This window comes from Amphiura filiformis, chromosome 15, assembly GCF_039555335.1.
Source record: "Amphiura filiformis chromosome 15, Afil_fr2py, whole genome shotgun sequence".
Classification (NCBI taxonomy): domain Eukaryota; kingdom Metazoa; phylum Echinodermata; class Ophiuroidea; order Amphilepidida; family Amphiuridae; genus Amphiura; species Amphiura filiformis.
The window spans coordinates 52,146,565-52,171,051 of NC_092642.1; the positions used below are offsets into that span (position 1 = coordinate 52,146,565).

General features: G+C 37.3%; 1 protein-coding gene across 1 annotated transcript; it reads right to left on the bottom strand.

Moving 5' to 3' along the window:
• Window positions 1-4,359: 4,359 nt before the first annotated feature.
• LOC140171822 (arrestin domain-containing protein 3-like) lies at window positions 4,360-24,057 on the bottom strand. The gene is made up of 7 exons (XM_072195152.1): window positions 23,829-24,057; window positions 17,187-17,333; window positions 14,718-14,953; window positions 12,662-12,844; window positions 9,744-9,944; window positions 7,296-7,431; window positions 4,360-6,089 (listed from the first exon to the last, which is right to left on the bottom strand). The coding sequence occupies exons 1-7, from the start codon at window positions 23,947-23,949 to the stop codon at window positions 5,875-5,877; spliced, it is 1,239 nt and encodes a 412-aa protein (XP_072051253.1). The 5' UTR covers window positions 23,950-24,057; the 3' UTR covers window positions 4,360-5,874.
• Between the last annotated feature and the right edge of the window lie 430 nt (window positions 24,058-24,487).

A 24,487-nucleotide genomic window follows, 5' to 3' on the forward strand; every position in this document is an offset into this window, starting at 1 on the left:
AATTCTGCATAACATTATATCTGAAAGTGACAGGACATTTTAGCTCTACTTTTTGAGAAAATTAGCGCTATATAAAAAGGCCAGATTTTCCCAGTGCCGCTGACAAGGGGGGTAACCGGGGCGTTACCCGGGGCCCGTAAAAGTGAAGAAAAGATGCTTTACTATGGGGCAGTAAAAGCAAAGAAAACGGACCTTAGGGGCCCGTAAAAGGTTCAGAAAAGATACCTTGCAATTAAGGCAAATTTTCTTTACTTTACTACGGGCCGACTAAGGTCTCATTTCTTAGGCCTAAGGTATCTCTTCTTTGCTTTTTATGGGTCCATTAAGGTATCCTTTATTTGCTTATTAAGCTTTTTTACATACTCACTAAGGTCTCTTTTCTTTCCTTTACGGGCCTATGGTATATTTTCTTTGCTTTTTACGGGCCCACTACGATCTCCTTTCTTTGCCTTTACGGGTCCATTATAAGGTCTGTTTTCTTTGCTCTCTTACGGCCCAGAAAAAGCAAACAAAAGTAACGGGCCCGTAAAAAACAAAGAAAAGAAAAATACAAGATAGCCTTTGAAGCATACACTTTAATAAATATTTCACTTGAATTTACTCTTTGCTTTTGCCAAAATGATCATCCTCGATATAATGAAATCTTCGAGAAATCAGGGGAGTGCAGCTTAATCGTGGGAACACAAATTGTAAATTTTCGCTCGCTTCGCGCGCAGTATGCCCTACACTTTATTATTTGATCATTTACCTTAAAATTGGCCATTTTTCCGCGCTTTGCACGGAGTTTATTTCAATAAGTCCAATCTGGGAGCAAAAATGCAAAGTCGCTAATTCGAATTACAAATTTTCGCGCGCTTCACGCGCATTTGTCCAATTCACCGATTCATACTTGGATCATTTTAGCTTCAAATTGGCTTTAAATTGGCAAATGTTTTGCACTATGCGTGGAAGTTGTTAAGAGAAACTTAATCTGGGAGCAAAATGCCGGTCAAATTGCAAATTTGTGCGCGCATTTGTCTCCTTCAATGTTCATATTTGATTATTGACAGCTAATCATGCTACTTTCGCTCCGCTGCAACATATGTTCAAGGGTTTTACACCAACCTCCCTCCCCCATGTTACAAAGAAATTTATGCCACTGTTGCCCCCCCCCCCCCCCGCCCACACACACACACTAATATGAAGTCCTGCACCGTCATCACTGATCAAAGAAGCCCGTGCGTTCACATTGCCCCCGGGCCCGTAATGGCTCTCGGCGGCACTGGATTTTCCCCTGTTTGCATCCGACTGCTAACCGCGTTTGGACATCGTGTGTTCATGCGCACATAATCGCAAACATCACTCAAAATGATGTTTTTAAAGCAAAGTCATCGAGTCCCAAAGCCAATATCTCTCAGAAATGTTGTCCAAGAACATATTTTCAACATACCTGAAGTTGATGGTGGGGCAAAATGTCTGACATTGGTTTTCAGGGGGGGTCAAAATGTACAAAAAATGTACAATTGGAGTTTTGCATGGGTAATATCTCAGCTAAAAGTATTCTAATAGGCTCAATATGGGATAAGAGTAATGTCCTACCAAAGGGCTATGACTGGCAAAAAATGGACAATAAAATTATTTTTACTTTAGGAGTTCTGACCCCCCGAAGTTGGTCCTGGATGGACGAAGTAGCATTTTGAGGGCCCTATATCTTTTAAAGTAAAGGAGTCACGAGTTTTCTGATGCCAGATTTGAATTCTACACAAAAAGTACCCCAGGATACATACTTTTCAAAGTTGTTGGGGGTTCCCTTTATACATTTATGGACCTCCAAACATCGTCTTTCGCGTTGCGACACATTTATTACGCTGACCCCCCTAAATAGAGTATGAAGCTCAAATTTTCAGGATTTTACTTTCTCATCAATTCTACCACCACACAGAAAAAGAAAAAAATTGAAGCGGTGCTGCCGTGCACATCCCTGGAGTTGACATGGAATGGCTCAATTACGTTTCATAATTGCAAGGGTTTAAGGGGTACTACACCCCTGACCAATTTTGTGCCTATTTTTACATTTTTCTCAAAAATTATAGCACATTGGTGACAAATTAGATATGTATATTATAGGGGCAAGGACTACAACTAATGCACTGGAAATGTTATTTCAGCACAGACAACAGTTGTGGAGTTACAGTCAAAAATGAGGGAAAACCAATATTTGATCAATAAATCAATAACTACTTGCCTTGAGTTGCTGAATTTTCAGTACAGTAGTTGTAATAATATTAATGATTTTACAACAATTACCCTTTCCCCTTATATAAAGATTAGATTTGGGGAGGGGGTTAAGGACTCGTGCCGATTTGTCACCTCAAGGCCATATTGCTTATTTTTCTTACAATTTTTGACAATTTCTTTAACTTTAAACAGGTTCTGGGGGAATTGACCGTTTGACTGCTAAAACCTGCTTCAAAATGAATGCCGAATAGATTAGACTGTGTTGGGATCAATTCAGTATTGATTTGATTAAATCACTTGTATTTGTAGACTAAAACACAGGACACGAACATTGGAAGAATATTACAATGTTTCGAAATGTTTTTATTTTGGGAAAAACGTCAACTTTTACAAGATAATACATTAGCTTTTCCATTTTGTCGTATATAAATGAATAAAAAAATTCATTTATTTTGGCTCGCCATGTAAGATAAACGATTCAAAACAGACCATTAATTGAAGTAATTGGTGGCTTGTTGAGGTATGGTTCGCACGTTAGTCGCTTGGAAGGTTCGGTCTCTTTTGAGCGACTAACATGCTTACCATACGTCCATACCTCAACAAGGCACCGATTATTTCTGGTAATGGTCTGTTTCTCACCCTTTATCTAATACACCAACTATGAATACATGAGGCAGTCTTTTTTTTATGTATAAAATTATAAAGTGCAAATGTGAACAAAAGCCCACCAGACATACAAGGCTATTGAATAGAATGATATTACGAAACAATATTACGAATCAGTTCAAGGTAATTATTAATTACCGCTGGACTCACAAGACCGCGGCATATCTAGTTTTTCTTTTAATTTACAAATATCTGTGTGACAGATATTTATAATTTAAATGAAAAAAATATGAAAAAGTTTAACAAACTACCTTAAAAATTCGTTCTTGTCCGAGCAACACATTAATATGCTTATTAACGAATTTTTACGCTAGATGATGATGATAGATTGAAATCATTTCTTTATAGAACATCCAATCTAACAGTAGGTACATGTGGTGTGATCAAGCAAAATTAGTCTGAAGTTGGACATATTCAATTTTTAGTTTCTTGGATTGTAAACAACATTTGCAAAGCTATATTTTGCAGAAGTTCCCATTGAATTTGGACAACCAGTTCAAAAGATATGAGCAGTTAAAGAGTTTCCAAAACAGTAGGAAACAAAAAGAAATACTTCCTTTGTTTGGCTGTTTGACAAATACTTCCTTTGTTTGGCTATATCTCTAAATCAATATTTTCGACTTCCGACTGATTTTGCTCGATCACATCACATATATGCAAATAGCGCTTTCACCCCTGGTCTTGGTCATACTGATGATGAAGCACCAACTGAAGATCAAATTTGACTTTTAATCTTTAGCATATGCCTACACTTTAATGGAAAACAACCGATTGTTTTCCGTGGACTTGCAGTTACAATAAGAACTAGACATTGCTGTGGTCTACGATCACGAACACAGCCGTGGTGTGGCCCCTTAACAACATTTGACCCCCAAACCTCTGAACACCCCATTAACACTGACTAATGTCAATGCATGTGTGCGATAGACATCACTCTGCTATATGATTTGTGCCAGAAGAGGCATTTTGAAGGAATTTTGTTTCGGACCAGAAGCGACCCCTTAATGACCTTTGACCCCAAATCTGTAAACATCCAATAGACACTGGCTAAAGTCGATAAATGTGTACACGTCAGGTCACTATGCTATGTTATTTGTGGCAGAAGAGGCATTTTGAAGGTATTTCGTCACTGCCCGGAAGTGACCACATATACACTGGGTAACAGCAATTCATGAGTAAACATACCTTTGCTTTGCTATGTTTTCCCTGGCTATAAAAGTTTTTGGCGGTATTTCATTTTAGATCAGAAGTGATCCCTTAATGATATTTGACCCTAAAATAAAAAATACTACATATACAGTGGGTAACAACAATTCAGGTGAAAACGTACCCTCACTGTGCTACGTTTTTCTTAGCTAGTAAATATTTTTGAAGGTATTTGGGTTAATACCGGAAGTGACCCCTTAATGACCTTTGACCCCAAATTTGTGTGCATTTTAAAGACATTGGATAATACCAAAATTACCAATGCATGTGTGCAAGTGGCGTCACTGTCCTACGACACCTTTATATTTATTGTCGGTTGCTGAATTCTAGATTTATAGACATTCTTAATGGTATCGAGACTTTTGGTACACCCTGTATGATATAATGAAATTATGTGCGATATGATATATGATTACTCTAATTATGACATATGATAATATGCTAAGATAGGATAGGATTAACTATGCCTCATGATGATGAGATGATGAATAGCCATCATCATGATATTCGCAGAAAACCGTTCCTTTCCCAAACTTGACAAGCTTTACACGATTCACTGTGCATGAGTAGTGCCACGGTAAACACAGCAGCTATGCACTGTTAAAAATAATTGTTATGCTGCCCTCTATAGGACGGTTTCTGGTTGGGTGCTATTCGGCATTATGCGATGATCACAACAAAAAACATGTCACAAGATTGTGACAAAAACCAGATCACATGTATTTCTATCGTATAATGCATGAAAATTAGGTTCAGGAATTATTAATTCTATATTATATTTAACCAATTACTGTGACACATTAACTAGAATATCAAAGAATATATGCACATGATTATCTGTCAAATACCCATATACAAGCACTCGTGCATTCAATTCCACGAAGTAACCTCTAGTTCGTGTACATCAACGAGGCACCATGTTTGAGTTCATGTAAGTAGGAACAATAATTTATACAATTATATATGAAAGAACAACGTAAATGTTATTATTATCATTATGACAGTCATATATCTCACACTACCAACAGTGTGTCATATACAAAGTATATAAAACTATAAAGTATCTTGCTAGCTGGGGCTAAGTCATGGAAGATAATAAATAACATGTAAGATATAGTGAACAGCTTTGGTTGAACTTTAATCAACTCTCCCATTTGATAAGAATCCCTTCAATCAGTCGTTTTAGGGCATTTAAATAAAGGCACTTAATTTAATGCCCACGTGACCAGATGGGCGCTGATATTACAGCGCCTAGACAGGATGTCTGGAAAAGTGACATTTGGCACAGCGGGTGGTCTTCCTGTGTATTTCAATTGGAAACGCGGGATGCATGTCCAAATTTTCTAGCAAATTTGTCATTTTTTGGCAACTTTGTAGTATTATTGTAAGAGTTTCCGTCGAAAGCTTTTTTTCCGTCGACCAAAACTTTCAAAATTTAGTTCTTGAAAATATACTAAAAAAACAGAATCCCCGTATGTATAATGAAGTTGCCTTTTCAGCAATTTTGATGATATTTGTCTGAAAAATTCCTATCTCTTAGCATTGTAGCACATCTACTATGGCGGCGCCCAAGGGTCACCTGGGCATTAAATTTAGTGCCTTTTATTTAATACCCTATGGTAACTGTCAATTGTACTGCAATCCAAATGAGTACAATGTATATGTATTATTGAAATTGAAAGTAAAATAAAGGCAAAAATATGGAGTAAAAAACAATAAAATACATAAGAAATTACACATCACACATGTTCAGTATGCCAAGTATGCTAGGGCACCGAAAAAAAACTATGATGTTGGATGCGCCGGGTCTCCTTGGAGAGGAGGATACATACTCTGTGCTTGAGGAGGATAAGCAGGATCACTAGGAAAGGTGTAGTATGGGTATTTTGGCGCGTACATCATCTTTCCAAAGGTGTAATCATATCCATCCTTGCTTGGAATTTCTAGAGGTCCACCCATGGCTACTTCATATGATGGAGGAGGTGCTTCACTGGGTGGGGCTGCAGAAGAGAACAACATCATTAATACTTTACTATACGTTTTCTAATTTATTGTTATTACAGTCGATATCATCACAATAAGATATAATACCACATAAGTCCAAGCCTTACTTATAGGTGTACGCAACATCCATGGCTCAAGAGATACATTATTCGCACAAACATTTTATTTTGCAAGAAAATAACCCAAATTCTCAAAACAAACTGCAACAAAATTCTTCTCCGCCCCCGGGGCCACTCATGTATACAAGTTATAAAAATTGACTTTCAAAATGCCCCTAAGCTAGGATGTCGAAAATTTGTCTAACTAACCCTAAACAAGGATTTTACTCAAATAAAAAACACCCTAAGCGAGGAATTCGTTTGAAATTTACCCTAAACAAGGATAGACAATATAAAAACACCCTAAGTGAGGAATTGGTGTGACATTTGCCCCTAAACAAGGATAGACATTGCGTGTGTAGGCAGAGTGTCATTCAGTGACAGTGATGATATCGGTAAGCTTAAAATTGTCGCTGTTGAAGTCGGCTCCTATTTTTCTTTTTTAAATCGGGTTATAATGAAAGACAAAGATAAAGAGAATTTATCGCGTCTGACGTCATCTGTCAATCAAATTCGAGCACGGTTTGTTTACAAGTGTCGTGATGATGACTTGCTGAACGCGGATTTATAACCGGACGCCTTATTGTTAATTTTGCACCTTTCGACATGTAAACTCAACAGTTAGGTCTTTATAGTAGGAAACTTTCTTAACCGAAGGCACCATGTCCACAATGCCTAGAAAAGCTGCTTTTTGCCTTGTAAAAGTACGTAATTTTTCGCCATTTGCTGCTATTCCTTTTCTCCGATCAGCACCAGATAGATCGGTCTTCCTTTTACGCGCTGATTAACCTGTGTAAACCAATCAAGGATCGTAATTGACAGTGACATCAGACGCGATAAATTCTTTTTATCTCTGTCTTTAATTATAGTAAAATTGCTCAGAACCCACTCTTTTGTGCCGAATAACTTGATAAAAATGTCACCACTAACGTCCTTAAAAAAACACCCTTTCTTTTAGTAAAATGAGTGTTTTGAGACCTTAATCGCGGATCCGCGCGGATCCTCGTTTTGCTTTTCAAAACCACCCTAAATCCGCGTTTCCCCCGGGTTCCGCTCATTTCCCTTCTTTTTATTCATTTCCTTTACTGCTGAACACATACATACCAGTTGGTTGTTGAGTAACGACTTCTCCTCGAGGAAATGCAGCAGAGTAGAATTCACTGTAGAGAGGAACCGTCCCAATAGTGATGGGTAACTTGACCTCTAAGTCAAACGGTGTCCCACTCACATCAGCTTCAAACTGTATGGTCAAATTAAATTATAGAATATTGTTGGAAAAGGAGACGTCTTTTATGAGGTTGGGAAGAAAATTGTGTTTTGGGACTGAAAGCATACACTGATTTATGTAAGAGAGGATTTTGAAGAAATGTTCAAAGTGACATTTCTGGTCCATTTCACTAAACTTTTAACTCAAGTAATCGTTCGTAAAGTAACTTTACGAAGGATCCCTGTAGTAAATCCATATTACTGACGAAGGGGTACCATTCGTTAGTAAGTTTAGTGAAATGGAACTTGCGACTCGTCGTAAGTTACGAACGATTTCGAGACTTACAAAGCTCGTAAAGTTTAGTGAAATGGACCCCAGGTCGAAGAAAATCCCAACTATATAGTCTGCAGTGATGGCATCAATTAATAATACTACCCCGGGGGGGGGGGCACTCCCACTTTTGAGGTGACGCGTATGTAGGGCTGTTAAGACCCCCTTTTTCAGTGTCGCTCTCACCCAAAGACCCCATATTATTTTACGAACGCATGTTCTGTAGCTTTCTGTCACCCAAAGACCCCTTATTTTTCCATTTGATCTGTCACCCAAAGACCCTTATTTTTCAATTTGAACAGCAAATTTCATTTATCAGGCCCATTCCATGTCAACTCCAGGGATGTGCACCAGCACCTCTTCAATTTTTTCTTTTTCTGTGTGGTGGTAGATATTGATGAGAAAGTAAAATCACGAAAATTTGAGCTTCATACTCCATTTCGTTTTCCCGTGGCATCAATTTGAAATTTAAAGGGGTCAGCGTAAAAAAATGTGTCGCAACGCGAAAGACGATGTTTGGAGGTCCATGAATGTATCAAGGGAACCATTTACAACTTTGAAAAGTATGTATCCTGGGGTACTTATTTGTGTAGAATTCAAATCTGGCATCAAAAAACTTGTAACTCCTTTACTTTAAAAGATATAGGGCCCTCAAAATGCAACTTCGTCCATCCGGGACCAACTTTGATAAGAGTAATGTCAAAAGGGCTCCAAAAAAAAATACAATTTATTTTCCATTTTTTGCTAGTCAGAGCCCTTTGGTCCTGGATGGACATTACTCTTAACCAATATTGAGGGCCTATTAGAATATTTTTAAGCTGAGATATTACCCATACAAAACCCCAATTGTACATTTTTGTAATTTTGACCCCCAAAACCAATGTCAGGCATTTTGATCCACCATCAACTTTTCAAAGTTGTAAAATGGTGTCCTTGGACAACATTTATGGACCTCCAATATTGGCTTTGCGGACTCATTTTTACACTGACATTCCCATAAATTTCAAATTGATGCCACGGGAAAACGAAATGGAGTATGAAGCTCAAATTTTCGGAAATTTACATTTCTCATCTATATCTACCACCACACAGAAAAAGAAAAAAATTGAAGAGGTGCTGCGGTGCACATCCCTGGAGTTGACATGGAATGGGTGATCACTGATTTTGTTACCTATTTTTGTTTTTGACGCTGTTTCGGCTCTCACCCAAAGGCTCCAATTTCATGTTCTCACCCAATGACCCCATATTTTTTACATTTTGCTCTCACCGAATGCCAAAAATCATGCTCTCACCCAATGACCCCATATTTTTTTACATTTTGCTCTCACCCAATGCCCCTTACTGCGAAAGTGCCAGCCCTACACCTATATCCATTTCATATTGAAGTGCCCCCCCAGGAATACTACCTTTACAAATCGTCACCCTCATAACAAAAGTGCCTAAGTCATTCTTACGTGTTTCTCATTTGCAATTTTGCACAAGTTAATGAAGAATGCGTCTGTTATTCTACACAGTTAAGCTTATGGGACTGTTTTGAAGCTTCCCATGAATGAGTTACTATAACACAACTGACAGTGGACAGAAGATGTTAAAAAATGTTCCTTAGAAATTAAGGCATGTGAGGTTGGAATACAGTAAGTCAAAGAATTAAGGTACCAGTTGTGTTCACCCCTGTATATCCTATATTGTCTATCCTAGACAAATATGTGTCATTAATGTGCTAATCAATGGAACCATGGCGCTAGTTATCTTGTTCGCGAACGCTTTGTGTACATCAATAGGGCATGCAATGGAGCAAATTGCACCTTTTAAATTGGCATCGTCCTTGGGTTTTTGGATCGTTGTGTCTTTATTTCTTTAACAATTTCAACGAATGAGTACTTAAATTTGAGCTCAAAGATGCAGCTATTGGCTGCTGGTTCAAATTATGACATACCTGTCTTTGTTTAAGATATACTGCGGTGAAAATAACCGGTACCTTAGTAATTCTTTGGTTTACTGTACTATGTACTTACCCCTATGTAATATTCAATGCTCATGATGTCACAGCCTTCCAAACCAGATGGAGGACATGAGGGCACAAGTATAGGTTTGCGGTCAAATGATGCAGTACGGTGTGCACCACATCCTTCTCCTTTTGCTTCTCCCAGTTTTGTTTTCTGCTCTCGATGGTGTTCCCATCCAGTTCCATGCCGCTTGGCTCTGAAATGAACTTTCTGTAAATAAATAAATAATATATAAAATAAAAGAAAGAAATAAATAAATAAAAGAAATAAAATAAATAAAACAAATAAAACAAATAAAACAAATAAAATTAATAAAATTAATAAAATTAATAAAATAAATAAAATTAATAAATTTAATAAAATTAATAAAATTAATTAACTTAATAAAATAAATAAAATAAATAAAATAAATAAAATAAATAAAATAAATAAAATATATAAAATAAATTAAATAAATTAAATAAATTAAATTAATTAAATTAATTAAATAAATTCAATAAATTCAATAAATTCAATAAATTAAATTAATTAAATTAATTAAATAAATTCAATAAATTCAATAAATTCAATAAATTCAATAAATTCAATAAATTAAATAAATTAAATTGAGACCTTACTCTGAGTTTCGACGTAGCGGTCATAATGGGGCGGTGGTGGTGGTGGCACAAACCATGATGGGGGGGGGGGGGGGGAAAAGCCGTTTTTCGGCAATTTTCCTATGGCATTTTCTAAATTTTGCAATAGATGGGGAGCCCCTATGACGCTACGCCACGGATCAGGCGACACAATTTTTTAATACGCTCTTCCTTTTTGGGATTGAGCTCTTTGTTAAATAAATAAATAAATGTAAGTAAAAGTAAGTAAGTAAGCAAGCAAGCAAGCAAGCAAGTAAAGCAAGTAAGTAAATATGCAAATGCTCATGGTATGCACTAATTATAATGGTGCCAGATTCCCATTGTCAAAAGTGCAGCCTTGCAATTCGTCGTTGAAGTGATGATGTAACAGGATTAACTACAATAGCAATAGGTGAATACAATAGTCGTGTTCACACGCTCGGACATAAGTGACTTATTACCGGTAATAAGTGACTTATATCCGACCGTGTGAGCACGACTTATATCGCCCTGCACTACAAGCAGGTTGCACTCATCACCGCTCTTTTCAAAGATACTAATCTTACAGGTGTGAGTGATTAGCATGATATGAATATTCTATAGAATTATGATCCAGGTCTTTATCTCTGTTCTTTGACATCTATGGTTCAATGCAGACGTGCGAGTGCAGTGCGATATATCCAATAATTGTAGTCACCTATTTCTATGGTAGTTAATGCTGTTACATCATCATTTCTACGGCGTTAAAGCCCGGAGGTTAAAGGGCATTGGACTTCGACTATTGTTCGAAATAGATAACAGATTTGAGTATTATTGATATCCTCCTAACTGCATAGTGTGGAGTCAGTGAGCACGTCAATTGTCGCCAGCGAAGTGGTTACATAACTCCCTGGTAACTGGATCACGCACCTTTTGGTATTGGTAGCATTATGCCATAGACTTTGTGTTGCGATCATTTCGAGATCGTGGTGTAGAACTCAAAAGCGTGATCCAGTTGACATGGTGATAATCGGATTACACGTAACACGTAACACTTCTCCAGATTACTCCAAATAGATATGGTATGACATCAGATGCAGAGCCTAAAATGGTAGTAAGTACCCTACAGTTTAATCAGCAAGCACCAAATATGCAGGAATCAGTACACTTTTGTTCCTATGCCTAAAAAGTATTTCCCTTTTGCGCAATATTTGTTCAATTTGTTGAAATCTGTGTGTATAGAACAAAGCAAAGGGTCTGTGTATTTACATGTACATGTATTCATCACTTATAGCTGCAATATCACCAATGGAGAGTCAGGCTAATATTGATATCAATTTGAAATGTAATGCAGCCAAATTGATGTAGATCAAAGAATACATTAAGGTAGCAGACTTTCCCAACTATTGCGCGGTGACCCAAATTGGAGGTGCAAACTTAAAGTGGGGGCTGCAAGACTACCCACACATAAGCTAGGATATGTGACACAACTCGTGAAGTTGCTGAGAAAGTTTTTGGAAAGCAAGAGCCATGTAGACTGCCAAGTTGGGTATCAGATGAAACCATCAGACTTAAACGTGAAAGGGATGAGGCCAAAAAGCGGTACTCCATTTCAAAGTCTCGTCAATCTAGAGAAAGATGGACGAACTTGAACACCAGCCTTAACAACTTTTATAAATCTGATGAGCTTGCTACCCTTAATAAGCAGGTGGAAGACCTGAAGGTGGCCGACGAGATGGGAAATTACACCACCACCTGGAAAATTATACACTCGCTTTCTGGGAAGAACTCAAGGAAAGGGGTGAAAGTCAAAAAGAGGGATGGGTCAGCCCCAACCAGTGTCCATGGTTTGCACATTGCATTAGTTCTTATCTGTCTTTGTCTTGTTCCCCCGCTCAAATCTTTCTGTTTCATGAAATGGGTTGTATATTCCCAAAACATTGGAAACCTTTAATAATAACTGTAATAATTCATGTACATTGAAGAGAGATACGTTCAAGTTTCAAGACAAAAAAGCCAATATTAAAGGAGGTGGTCAGATCAATAAATAACATACATGTAAATATCACATTCCCACCGTCCCTATAAATATGGACATTTGGTATCTGTAGAAAACTCATATTTTCCTCTTTTGTCAGCTAAATAAAAGGGTTGAAAGATGGGTAAACATATCTTGATGTTCTATGATTATTCTAAGAGATCTATTATGCAACTTTTCAAATACACATTATGTGGCTGTGGGGATCATGATCTAAGATCATCCAAGGTGAGAACAGAAATACGGGAATAATCCTTTAGAAGTGAATAAAACAACCAACTAATGGTTTCACTCACCTGATACAATGTTGCTGTGATGTCACATATTTCACGACTGCTGTTATTTTCTACAAATCCAGACACCCATACTGTCTCCCCTGGTACATAACCACTCTTGTCCGTCTGAGCAGAAGCTTTAATTGGTCCACTTGCACAGCACAAACAACAAATTGTCTTCTCATCTTGAGACGTTGAAGGCATCTATGTAACAGACAATTAGCAGAATTTAATATTAGTTTCAAATATTTTCCAAATTTCTAAGATAATATAACAATATTAAATCCTCGCACAGATGACAAACTCAAAATGGTGCAGCTTTCATCAATCACTCGCTTTCTCCAGGAAACAGGCTCGTTTGTGCGGTTTCACTTTATGCATCGACAGATATGTATATAGCAAGACGACAGAAGAATACCGTAAAGCCTTGTCTACAAGCATATACGTATATGCCTATGAACGAGGGTTTTTTTGACGAAAGAGACGAGTGGCAGACACTCTCCACAAAAGCAATATTTAGAGTTTGAACAACTATATTACTGATATAAGCGGCTGTACAAACGCGTATTATTGTAAGACTAATCTATTGTAATGTGTTTGTGGGGGGTATTTGCCTTTTGTCTCTTTCGTAAAAAAACCCTCGTTTAGAATTTTCCCCTTTGGGGAACAGAAGAGCACTTTGTTGCACTTGAAATCTCTTTCGTTACATTGCTGGATTAATAGCACATTATTGGCTATGCAAATTGACTGGCTCACAGGTACCTCTCTGTGAAGGCACATAACTATAAAACACATTAGGAAACCTGCCACAACTTTGCTTTCTTGATATCTGCCATAAGAAAAACTAGCTCATGTCTTTTATACCAAAGTAGTAAAACTGGAAATTCCCCAGCTATGCTATTCATGCTGCATGCATTCAACTTATTATAGCAACCGGGACTCTTCCACATCATGCAATACAGTAAACATTCTGAAAAACTGGGGATTTCCCAAGATCCAAAAATAGATATGATTGGATTTGTTTTTCTGATCAAAACGGGATTCCCAAAATCATGTCTTCATAATGCAGTCATGTCTACAGTAGAATTCACCACGACCTTTGCAGGACTTAAACCCCATTAAAAGCTATTAAACCAAGATAACACTCATTGAAAACAGCTCAACTATGTTAAATCAGATCTTCTCTGGTTAAATCCACACTACACATGTTTCTGTTTTACCTGTGCGGTATTGCAATGAGCTGGTATTATAGTTTCAGTTGGGTAACCGATTATAAAGCAAACGCAAGCTAACAATACTCTGTGAGCCTTTGTTTACGAAATGAGACAATAGTGTGCATATTGTTAACCAGCATTCTTGAAAATGAGAAATATAATGGTTGTAGACATAAGACGGTTTGGAAATAATTTCTTCATATTTTTTGGTGTTATCTGTCGTTTACATATCCTTCCTAAAACACCAAAGTGCGAATATTTCCAAGCACCTAAATTAGCCACAACTTTAGGACATGTTACAAAACTATATATATTTTGTAGAATTTCAGAGAATACTTTAAATATTGGCCGGTTATTTTTTACACAGTGAAGTTAACTAGGCAATGGCCTATACTTCTAACATACACTCTTTGTAGAGGTCACGCGTCAATGCATGAGAGCACTGTGTATTGTGTATAGGAAAACGGACAGTAACTGCAGTATGTAATACATATTCTTGCATGATTATTTGAAAGTTCCCGTCTCTCATGAAATAGCTTTAAATTGTAAACAAAGTTAAATGACAGAACTTATGATCAAATTAAGTTACTCAGGGCACATCACAACACTCAAATCTCAAATCCATCCAATATTATAATGATTATCGGCTAACAAAAGACATCAGTTGAGCCCTTTCTTTATCATATACTATTTTGCACCTCTCACGTCAACGCATTGAAGCAGCTTTTTCGCACCCGCATTTATGTAGCGTACATGGGTAAACCAGCGTTTTGAATAACACCCAGTGATATGCGAACTGACTAGCCAAGCCCGGTAGCCAAGGCAGTATAATGAATAGGTTAGTATTTAACAAAAGTACTTACTGGTGCTTCAGGTCTTGTGTTCAAATCAACAGGCACTCCTACGACATTGAACAGCTTCTCTACCTTGTGATCAAATTTCCACGGTCGGTCAATCTTAGCGCGCACCTTGTAACGAATGCGGCCGTACCTGCCTTCGAATGCATGAGGCAAAGGAGTTGCGGGAATCTGGAACCTAAATGGAAAGTTGTGCTCTCCTGCATCCAAATGAACCTTTTCTCCACCGCTGTCTTCTTTATCTATATTATGTACAAACGAAGACATCATAACGAATTAGGGCATAACTAAAAAACTGTCATCTAGGCCCCTTTAAGGGGCATTTCGTGATCCACAGCCTCATCCCCCCACTTTTCCCAAAAAAAGTTGAGATTTTTACACCACTGGATACCTCTGGCTACATAATGTTTATGTACCAAATATTTCTTGCAGATTAATTCGTTTAGCAAAAATATCGTTAAATTTGAATTTCGTTCTGGTGCACCAGAACGAAATTACAACACATTGTCTATGGAGCAGTGTATTCACATAATCATGCATAACTCGCAATCGCAAAATCGGAATCAACTGAAATTTCGGAAATAAGCTTTTTTCGTGGATATCTACTGAAAAATGTCATAAAAAGAGGATGCTAGGATCACGAAATCCTCCTTTAAGTTACATATTACATGTGTGATACTTTTGTGTCCAACTTTTGGGTTTATCCTTAAGAGAGCACGAAATACTAATAGGATTAGAGTTAGGGTTAGGGTTAGGATTTAGGGTTAGGGTAAGGGTTATAATTAGGATTAGGGTAGGATTAGGGTTAGGGTTAGGATTAGAGTTGGGATTTGTTTGGTATTCTCTTACACGAAGGATACACCAACTTTTGCCCTTCTAAAGAAAATACAGCCATTTATGAAATTTGATGCAGAAAAAAGTTGCATTTTTTACATAGGGATTCCAAGTACTCATTGTGCATTTCTCTCAAAAGAACCTCAATGACAAGAAGATTGAAAACAAATTTGATGAAATGATTTGCTATCATTGTGTTTTTATCCAATCATCCAATTTTTGGTCATGGTTGAGTGATTATTGTCAATTGAATGTGGACAATCTCCTTGAATAGAACCCACGACTTTTATCACTTAATACACAATTTGTTCTCTCATGGTATGCACCCTAAATGTGATAACGTAAGTCATGAAATTATATTATTTGGCTATTAAATGTTGTTATTCATGTCTACTGAATGATAAAAGAATAAGTCACAAGTTGGTATAGTTTCGAGACATCCTGGCTGACTGAGTTGATGTTCTTTGTTTGCTGTGCACCTGCACAAGCCAGTAGTATGTCCTTCATGAATGGACAATTGTGCCTCCATTCACGAAGAACATACATACATACTACTGGCTTGAACAGGTGCGCGGCAAACAAACAACACCACGGGCAACACTAATGGAGTAGTCAGGGCGTCTCGAAAAAACCAACTTGCGACTTTACGCACATTTCGTGGTATCAGTTCACATATTGCACGAGATAGAAAAATATTGCACAAGTCGAAGTCGACTGCAGAATTGATATATCGAGTGCAATATATTCTTTTATCACATAATAATAAGCCATTGAATATTATTATTATTATTATTATTTTGATCAGCCTGATTTGGTAAAAATTAGTTATATTTGACTGAGTTGTCTACTTAACTCAGTGCGAGTGTTAAGTCGATCAGCAAAATTTGTACCACACGGAAGGCTGATATATATAAATGATAATCATTCATATTGATCACAATCCAGCAAACACAAAACATTTTACAGAAAATGTTTAAATGTCGGGTATAAAACGTTTTATATACCTCATAATAAATTCCTCTCATTTGATTGGTTAAAAGTAGAGTCATTAAAATAGCTGTGCCCCCTTTTTTCTATCAAGTGACGCCATATAATAAGCAACTGTGCCGCATAGAATCAACTATGCCCTATGAATAATTGGATAGTCGCAACCCTGTATATACAGATCGCTCGTATACCTCACGCACCCCCTATACGGCCGGCGTGTTGTAAAGGAGACTAGCGGACGTAGCGGTCACAGTTCGTGATGAATTTGACCTCTCCTTGCAGATGACCTTTCACATAAAATGGCTGAAAATTCAAGATTTCATCTCGTTGATGATGAACAAGGCTTCGCTTCGGGCATAGTCATGGTTTTGATATCACCTCGGGTCTATAATTTCAACTGTGTCCCTCACAGCAGTCAATATTTTGTATATCCAGAAAACATTTTTGAAAACTATATGCAAAATAATATTTTACAATAACATGTTGTAGTAGTATTTTGTAATACAAAACATTTTAATAATGTTTTAATAATCTTATTCCCCACATTTAGATGTTATTAAAACATTTTGACTAAATGCAAAACACGTTTATAACATGTTAATAATGTTTTCAACACATTTTTGTGTTTGCTGGAATCCGGTGTTATTTATTTACCTTTTCCCAGGATAAGCACTTTTTCTTCAAAATATTTTTCCTTCAAATAGTAACTAACGCTCTGTGTATGCCGATGTTTGCCAGATCCATGAGACTCCGACTCAGTCCAGCGGGTCTTGCCTTTGCCTTTGTATTTGATTTGAATACCTAAAACAAATAAAAAAAGTGACATTATACATAAACATCTCAAAAAAAGTAACTAACCCCCTTAGATAATTGCCATTATTCAAAAACGGGCTAGCCTATTGTATTACAAATCCTCGCGTTGGAAGCAGAAATTATATCTGCGCATTTTGACACCTCATTTGATACGATAGCCCAAAAAACATAAAACACCGGTCCAGATTTGAAAGTTGCACTTACAACAATACAAAAACACTCAGATATCATTACACAGATTTCCTTCCATTATACTGAATACAAATCAATAGAATTTACTACAACTTTCAAATCTTGGGTTACATTGATTTAAATGTACGCTGTGACGTCAATATTTAGACAATTGCTACAAATGAGGTGTCAAAATGCGCAAAAATAAATTCTGCTTCCAACGCATTTTACAGATTTGTAATACAATTGCCCGTTTTTGAACATTGGCCATTATTTAAGGGGGGTAGTTCCTTTTTTTGATATGTTTATATGCAGTATGAATGACCTATTAATAGTGGTGTTTGTACTCAAATATTAAGACAATAAAGCTGACACACAAGAGGAATGGTTTGGGTTCTGGCAAAAAACGTAGTACCGTAGCTGAAAACTATTTAGTACCCAGTAGTGCTTCTCCGATTAAATAACAAGTAATTCGGGATTTAAACTTCTTTCTTTGTTTGAAAAATATAGACTTGACATAAAGTATGGAATATTTCTTCACGAAGGTGTTACTACACCCCTGGCCGATGGGACCAGACGTGAAAAATATGGGTTAACGTGGTACGTACTCAGAAAGTGTAAATAGCTTCACCGGGGTCAAATGTTATGGGGATGGATAAAAGGCGAGTTACGGGATGGGTGAGTTACTGAGCGTTGTGGTCAAGGGCGAAAGACGAGTTGTGGTCAAGGGCGAAAGGTGAGTTGTGGTCAAGGGCTGAAGGCGAGTTGTGGATGAGGGTGAAAGGCGAGTTGTGGTCACGGACAAAAGGCAACTTGATGGCTGATAATTATGTAATTTTACCTTATCAATCCCCCTCACCTAGTATTAATCTAAATTGACTAAAATGGGGAGGGGGATGGTAGAACGTCAAGATGTAAACCGATGGCGCACAATGAGAACAGGAAGGGTGTGTCACCCCAAATACTCCTGATGAGTATTTATTTTGAGAAAGTGTCACGTTTGAAAGTTTATAGATTCGTGAGCAAAGATGTAGAGAAAAACGTCATCATTTGTGCTGGAAACGGAAAATCTGAAAACTGATACTGAAGACAGCAATGTCGCAGGGCCGGTAGGCCCGAGGCCGGCAACTCCCTAGACTATGCCATAGTCGATTTTTGATAAATAAAAATGTTATTAATCATGATGAACGCATTCAGTTGAACTCGAAATTATACTGATCTTTATTACATCAAAATACTAGTATAAAATGATTATGAAAAAGTTTATATAATTTTAGTGACAGTAAAAGTAAAGTATACGTAGGCTTATATTATTGAATGCAACATATCGTAATGGCATAATTATAATGGCACTTCAATACTGAACAATTCTAATTTTAGAATCTGCCAGTTTATTATCCGAGTTAAAAATCGACTATAGACTTTCACTTTTAAGCAGAACTTTACCCCGGGACTTCGTTCTCTAAAACACACTGTCAATCATACTTGTTTATCAATCAAATCTAACCACAAGACTAAGCATGGTGGTACAATACGCGCTAGATGCGTACGTTCATCCACCAACTTTCGCGCCAGCACAAAAGCGCCGCATTCCCTAGATAGTTGTGTACCATGTATAGTTAATTGTACCAGTACATGTCTGGAGGATTTAAACTAGATCTGGGCGACCAATCACAAGCCAGATTCAATAAAGATGCATTACATCATGACCAATTTTAGTTAGGCCAGAAATTGGCCTAACTCTCCATAGAGTCTCGTGTTAAAAATGTTAACCGCAATCCAAAGTCAGTAGTCCACTTGGGAAGCTAACAAACAGAGGGAGTACGGTGACTGAAAAGATCAGATGTGAAAAGCTATCAATTGTGCACAAATAATTGAATCAGAGTTTTAAGCTTAAATGTAATAGCCAGAGTATGCACAATTGGCAAGTGGACTACGGAGAAGTCTAGCAACTCCCATACGACGACTAAACACTCCAAGTGGGACCCCAATATAAGAGCAAGTTTCCAGATAATTTCTGACCGGATAGAAATGATACCGCAATGTACCCCCGGAATGTACCGCACATCTGCATCTGCTCCCACTACAAACACGATGATCTATAAGCTATATTTACACTATAAACACACGAGGATAAATTGTGTGCTGTATATACCGGAAGTAGCAGCTTCTCCATGATGCACAGAATGCACGCAGGACATTCGGAACGCTTCTCACTCCAAAACAGAAGCTACATGTTTGCCGCCATGATCAAACTGTTGAATGGGTATACTATGCCATGGTCGATTTTTGATAAATAAAAACATTCAGTTGAACTCGTAATTATACTGATATTTATTACATCAAAATACTTGTATACAATTGTTATGAACAAGTTCATATAATTATATTAGTGACAGTAAAAGTAAAGTATACTTATATTATATATTAGGCTATGTATATTATATATTACACTGTATATATAATATAATTATTATATTATTGAATGCAACATATCATAATGTCATAATTATAATGGCACTTCAATAATTCTGATTTTAGAATCTACCAGTTCAGTTTATTAGTCGCGTAAAGTCGCAAGTTGGTAGTTTCAAGACATCCTGGAACTCTGAGTTGATGTTCTTTTTTTTGCCGTGAACCTATACAAGCCAGTAGTATGTCGTTCATGAATGGGGGTCCATTCATGAAGAACATACATGTACATACATACTACTGGCTTGAACAGGTGCGCGGCAAACAAACAACACCAATGGAGTAGTCAGGGCGTCCCGAAACCACCAACTTGTGACTTTACGCACATTTCGTGGTATCAGTTCACATATTGCACCAGAAATTGGCCTAACTCTCCTATCCATAGAGTCCCGTGTTAAGAAGTTTAACCGCAACCCAAAGTAAGTAGTCCACTTGGGAAGCTAACAAACAGAGGGAGCTAGAGGGAGTATGGTGACTGAACTAAAGATCAGTTGTGAAAATCTATCAACTGTGCACAAATTATAATTAAATCAGAGTTTTAAGCTTAAGGGCTGGGGTATGAGCGACCTTGAAGTTCCGGTATCTGGAGAGGGGAAGCAATGAGTTACCCCAAATCACAGCGGCAGGTAGTGACTGGGCCGCCGAGTGCTATTATATATTTATTTTGGAAGGTTCGTGTTTGTTTTAAATTTTGGGGCGTTTTTCCAAAATTTGATATTTTTGGTCATATTTCAAAAAAGCGACATGCCAAAGACAACTCTTTGGGCACATAGTTTGTTATTGTTATTGCAGTTCTTTTCCACATACCTACGTTAACATTCGATTGGGTGATTTACTAATATTATATATTTTATGACTGCAATTTGGCGTTTTCAATGCGTTTTACACGTATCATGAAATTAACGCAAATATCTAGTCACGCTGCTTTTAGAATTTTTACCTGATCGTCGGCTTTTGCAGGCAACAGAATGCAGATTGGCTCACGATAGATGTCGTATTCCTCTATGTGGTTCACTCATTGATAAAATGAGTTTGCATTCCTTGTAACAACACACACATTGCCGTCTGGAAACCGGGTCTGGTACTGATTTTGGGACAGCCAATAGACTTCAGCGCCGTATCAAATCTCATAAAAACCACACGACTGACGACTTTGTGTTTATGTTTCCCGCACGAAAGCTTGTGTCTACATCTATTACTATACTTCTTTGGAAACGTTGACCTTTGACCATTCTTTGTATAACGCCCTGATATGACCTTGATATGTTCGCTTGATTGGGTACGTTATAGCATCCATTTCATTGAGGTGTTATAGGACTTGGTCAGTAGATAATACTTGCAGGGACTCATTATTGATTAGGCGCGGACATATTAAAGGCACAGGTGCTTTGCGTGTATAGCAGAAAATTATAATAGAATGTGTGAATAGAATGTTTGGAATTTTGCAACTAAAATACTAACTGCATTCTGCATTATGTATTTATTTATTTATTTAGGCCTATGCCTATTTATTTATTTACTGACTTATTTATTTATTTTATTTATTTGGAATATTAGTTAGTAGGCCTAGTTAGTAATATTCCATGATAGGCCTACGTCGGTTTATTATTGATTGTTGATAACTTGACAACTTGATTGATTGATCGATTGATAGTCATTTCACATTATATTCCTAGTTTATAGGCCAATTTGAATAACATCGTACATTAGATAAATAGACCTATCAGTATTGATTTATTCTATTCAGCAATATCAAGGATTACTATCAAACTTCTCATAGCTGATTGTCAGTTGGCTCAGTGGTAACGCAGTAGGTTTTACAACACCGAGGTCCCGGGTTCGATTCCCACCTCTGCCTTTTTTATGCAAGGCTGAGAAAAAAATGAAATTTCTGGACTGCAAACTTATTTGGCGCGCGATCTGAGCTGGTCCTTTTCTGGTGGCTGTGTCTGTTACAGGCACACTCCCTCTGCATCCAAACCAGGTTCACGCTCATTACACCTCCCTTAAGGATACGATACATGATTTACCGACAAGTGACTCATTTCGGAATGCGATCATGAATTTTGAAGAAAAAAAAAGTTTCCACAGGCTTCGTTGGGATTCGAACCAGCGATTCGGAACTTCCTTTGATTACGCGTCTAGCGCTTTACCGCTCGGCCACGCGTCGGTGGCAGTTGAGTGGAGGAGTGTAATGATAAATGATAACTCTCATAATGCCATCTTTAGCCTTTTGTTTACTAAAAAAGACGCGTTTTGTAAAGATAGATTAGCCGTTTTATGCATAAAGAGCACGAACGTTTGGGAAAGGTTTCAAACAAATAATAAAGACACTGATGTGATGATGAAATTGCGTAAGTCGGGAAATATCTGTTTTGTTTTGGTTTTAGGAATTTGACCTTAAAATTTATGACTTCATGACATTATCATTCGAAATCAACAAAAGATATTTCAACAGTATATGGCCTCATTCTTTCTCTAGAATGCTTTGTACATGTATGTGAAATAGCTTCAACAATGGTTCGCTGCATAATGGTAAAAACAGCCTTGACCTAAAAAAGGGCGAGAGGTACCATATTTACCGATTCAGGCTAAATTTAAAATTGATATAAAACGTTTGTTTTTTGATCGATTCCAAAAATTAATTTTTGTCATATAAAGAAATTGTGTCTGGCGTGAATTACACTACAGTTTTTTTATTCTTAGGGCTCTTTAACTTCTTCAAATATTTTTTTTAATGATAGCCTGAATCCCCTGGCCCTCTATAATTACGCACAAAAGATCGAGTCCCCTTAAAAGCAATAATGGTCAAGTGGACTATAGCTCGCGTCACAATATTTACACATTACTCGTGTGACCTCGGGGTCATTGCAAATGTACGGTAATGTTAGTCGGTATAATTATATAATTTGTGCGGTAACTGTGTCTCACTATAAACAGCAAGAGTTTCGGTATATGAATAGGGACTATCGTATACGCTGTACTCAAAACTCGGTATATTTACTATATATAAACACGCTGAATGTGCAATAAATTTATAAACCGACCGATTCCGAATTAACAATGAACGGCCAATGGCTCTCTATACCTACACACAGCGATTTTCATGTCACTTTAAATAATCTAAAGAAGATCTAGATATGCATGTTTATTCCATGCTTCCATGTGTATACAGAGGCTTACCTACATGCATGAAAATACAGCAAGATAATGTACGATAGTATTAAAATGTAAACACGTTTTTTAGATAGGGTATCTCGAGCATGTCGAGCTAGTCAACATTGTATTGATAGGTAACAAAATATCAGAAAACCACATCCATAGTTATATGTCATGTCATGCATAGTGAAGGGCATAAATGGTTCGTATTTTGTATAAAAGAAATAGGTCAGGGCATTGTAAAATTGTTCCAATGCAAATATACTTGTATTGTTCATATTGTCAAACAATCAAACCCTGGTGTACCTTGCACCAGGGATGTGAATGGCTGGCAAAATTTTTGGGAAGCAATCAAATTGCAGCGACTGTTTCCTTTGGTACCACATGTCAGTCATCTGAAGGTTTATGGACCATGCAAACCCGCAAAAAGCTCGATGTTCTAGTAAGCTTAGTAAGCATGTGGATCCAGAGACAACCTGTTTTTGAGATATCTCTGAGTCAATATCACATAATAGACTAATATAGTTTCCCAATTTTCTTGACCGTGGACTTTGATTTCTTCTTTTATAGTCAACACGGTTCGTGTCTTCTGGCTTCTGGCTTTATGATAATTTCAGTATTAGTCCTTTAGTTTATATAAAGTCTTTTGAAACATTCTCCATGGCAGTCTAGGGTACTTACCTCGAATGTCAGACTTGGCTTCCGATAACACGATTCTTACATGACCTTGCACCCATTCCCCTGCTCGAAACAGATCTACGCCGCCATCAAAAATCACCTCAAAAACCTGAAGTTTGCCCATTTTCAAAACAATTTCAATCAAATGCTTTAGGGATATCAGTCTCTGAGCTCTGGCAACGCGACGCAAAAGATAGCAACAAGGGATTTCCCTTCCGCGTCATGTGACCGTTGATCAACACTCTCATCGCCCGAGACCAAATCACGCACAAGAGATAACACAGAAATCACAATAACATTACTCAACGCTCATACTAAATATATCTTAAAATATTCCACATAACCCCGCAATCCAATACCATCCTAAATATAATAATAGATACTCATGATTCTAATTCTTAAATTTTAAATGTATATGTTACGTTTTGAAATAAATAATGGCAAGTCTATTTAACGGTAAATTTCACAATGGCCATTTTGCGTTCGTAAACAACACAACACAAAGCACGCACAGTTCGATAAAACCATATAGCGGGTCTTCACGGGCTGATGGATACGAGACCAAATCGGTTCAATAGATTTGCGGGGTCGTCGCACCACCCTACGCCATACATAAATTCAACAAGCCTCATTTCCCTAAAATGAAATAAATAATAATAAGC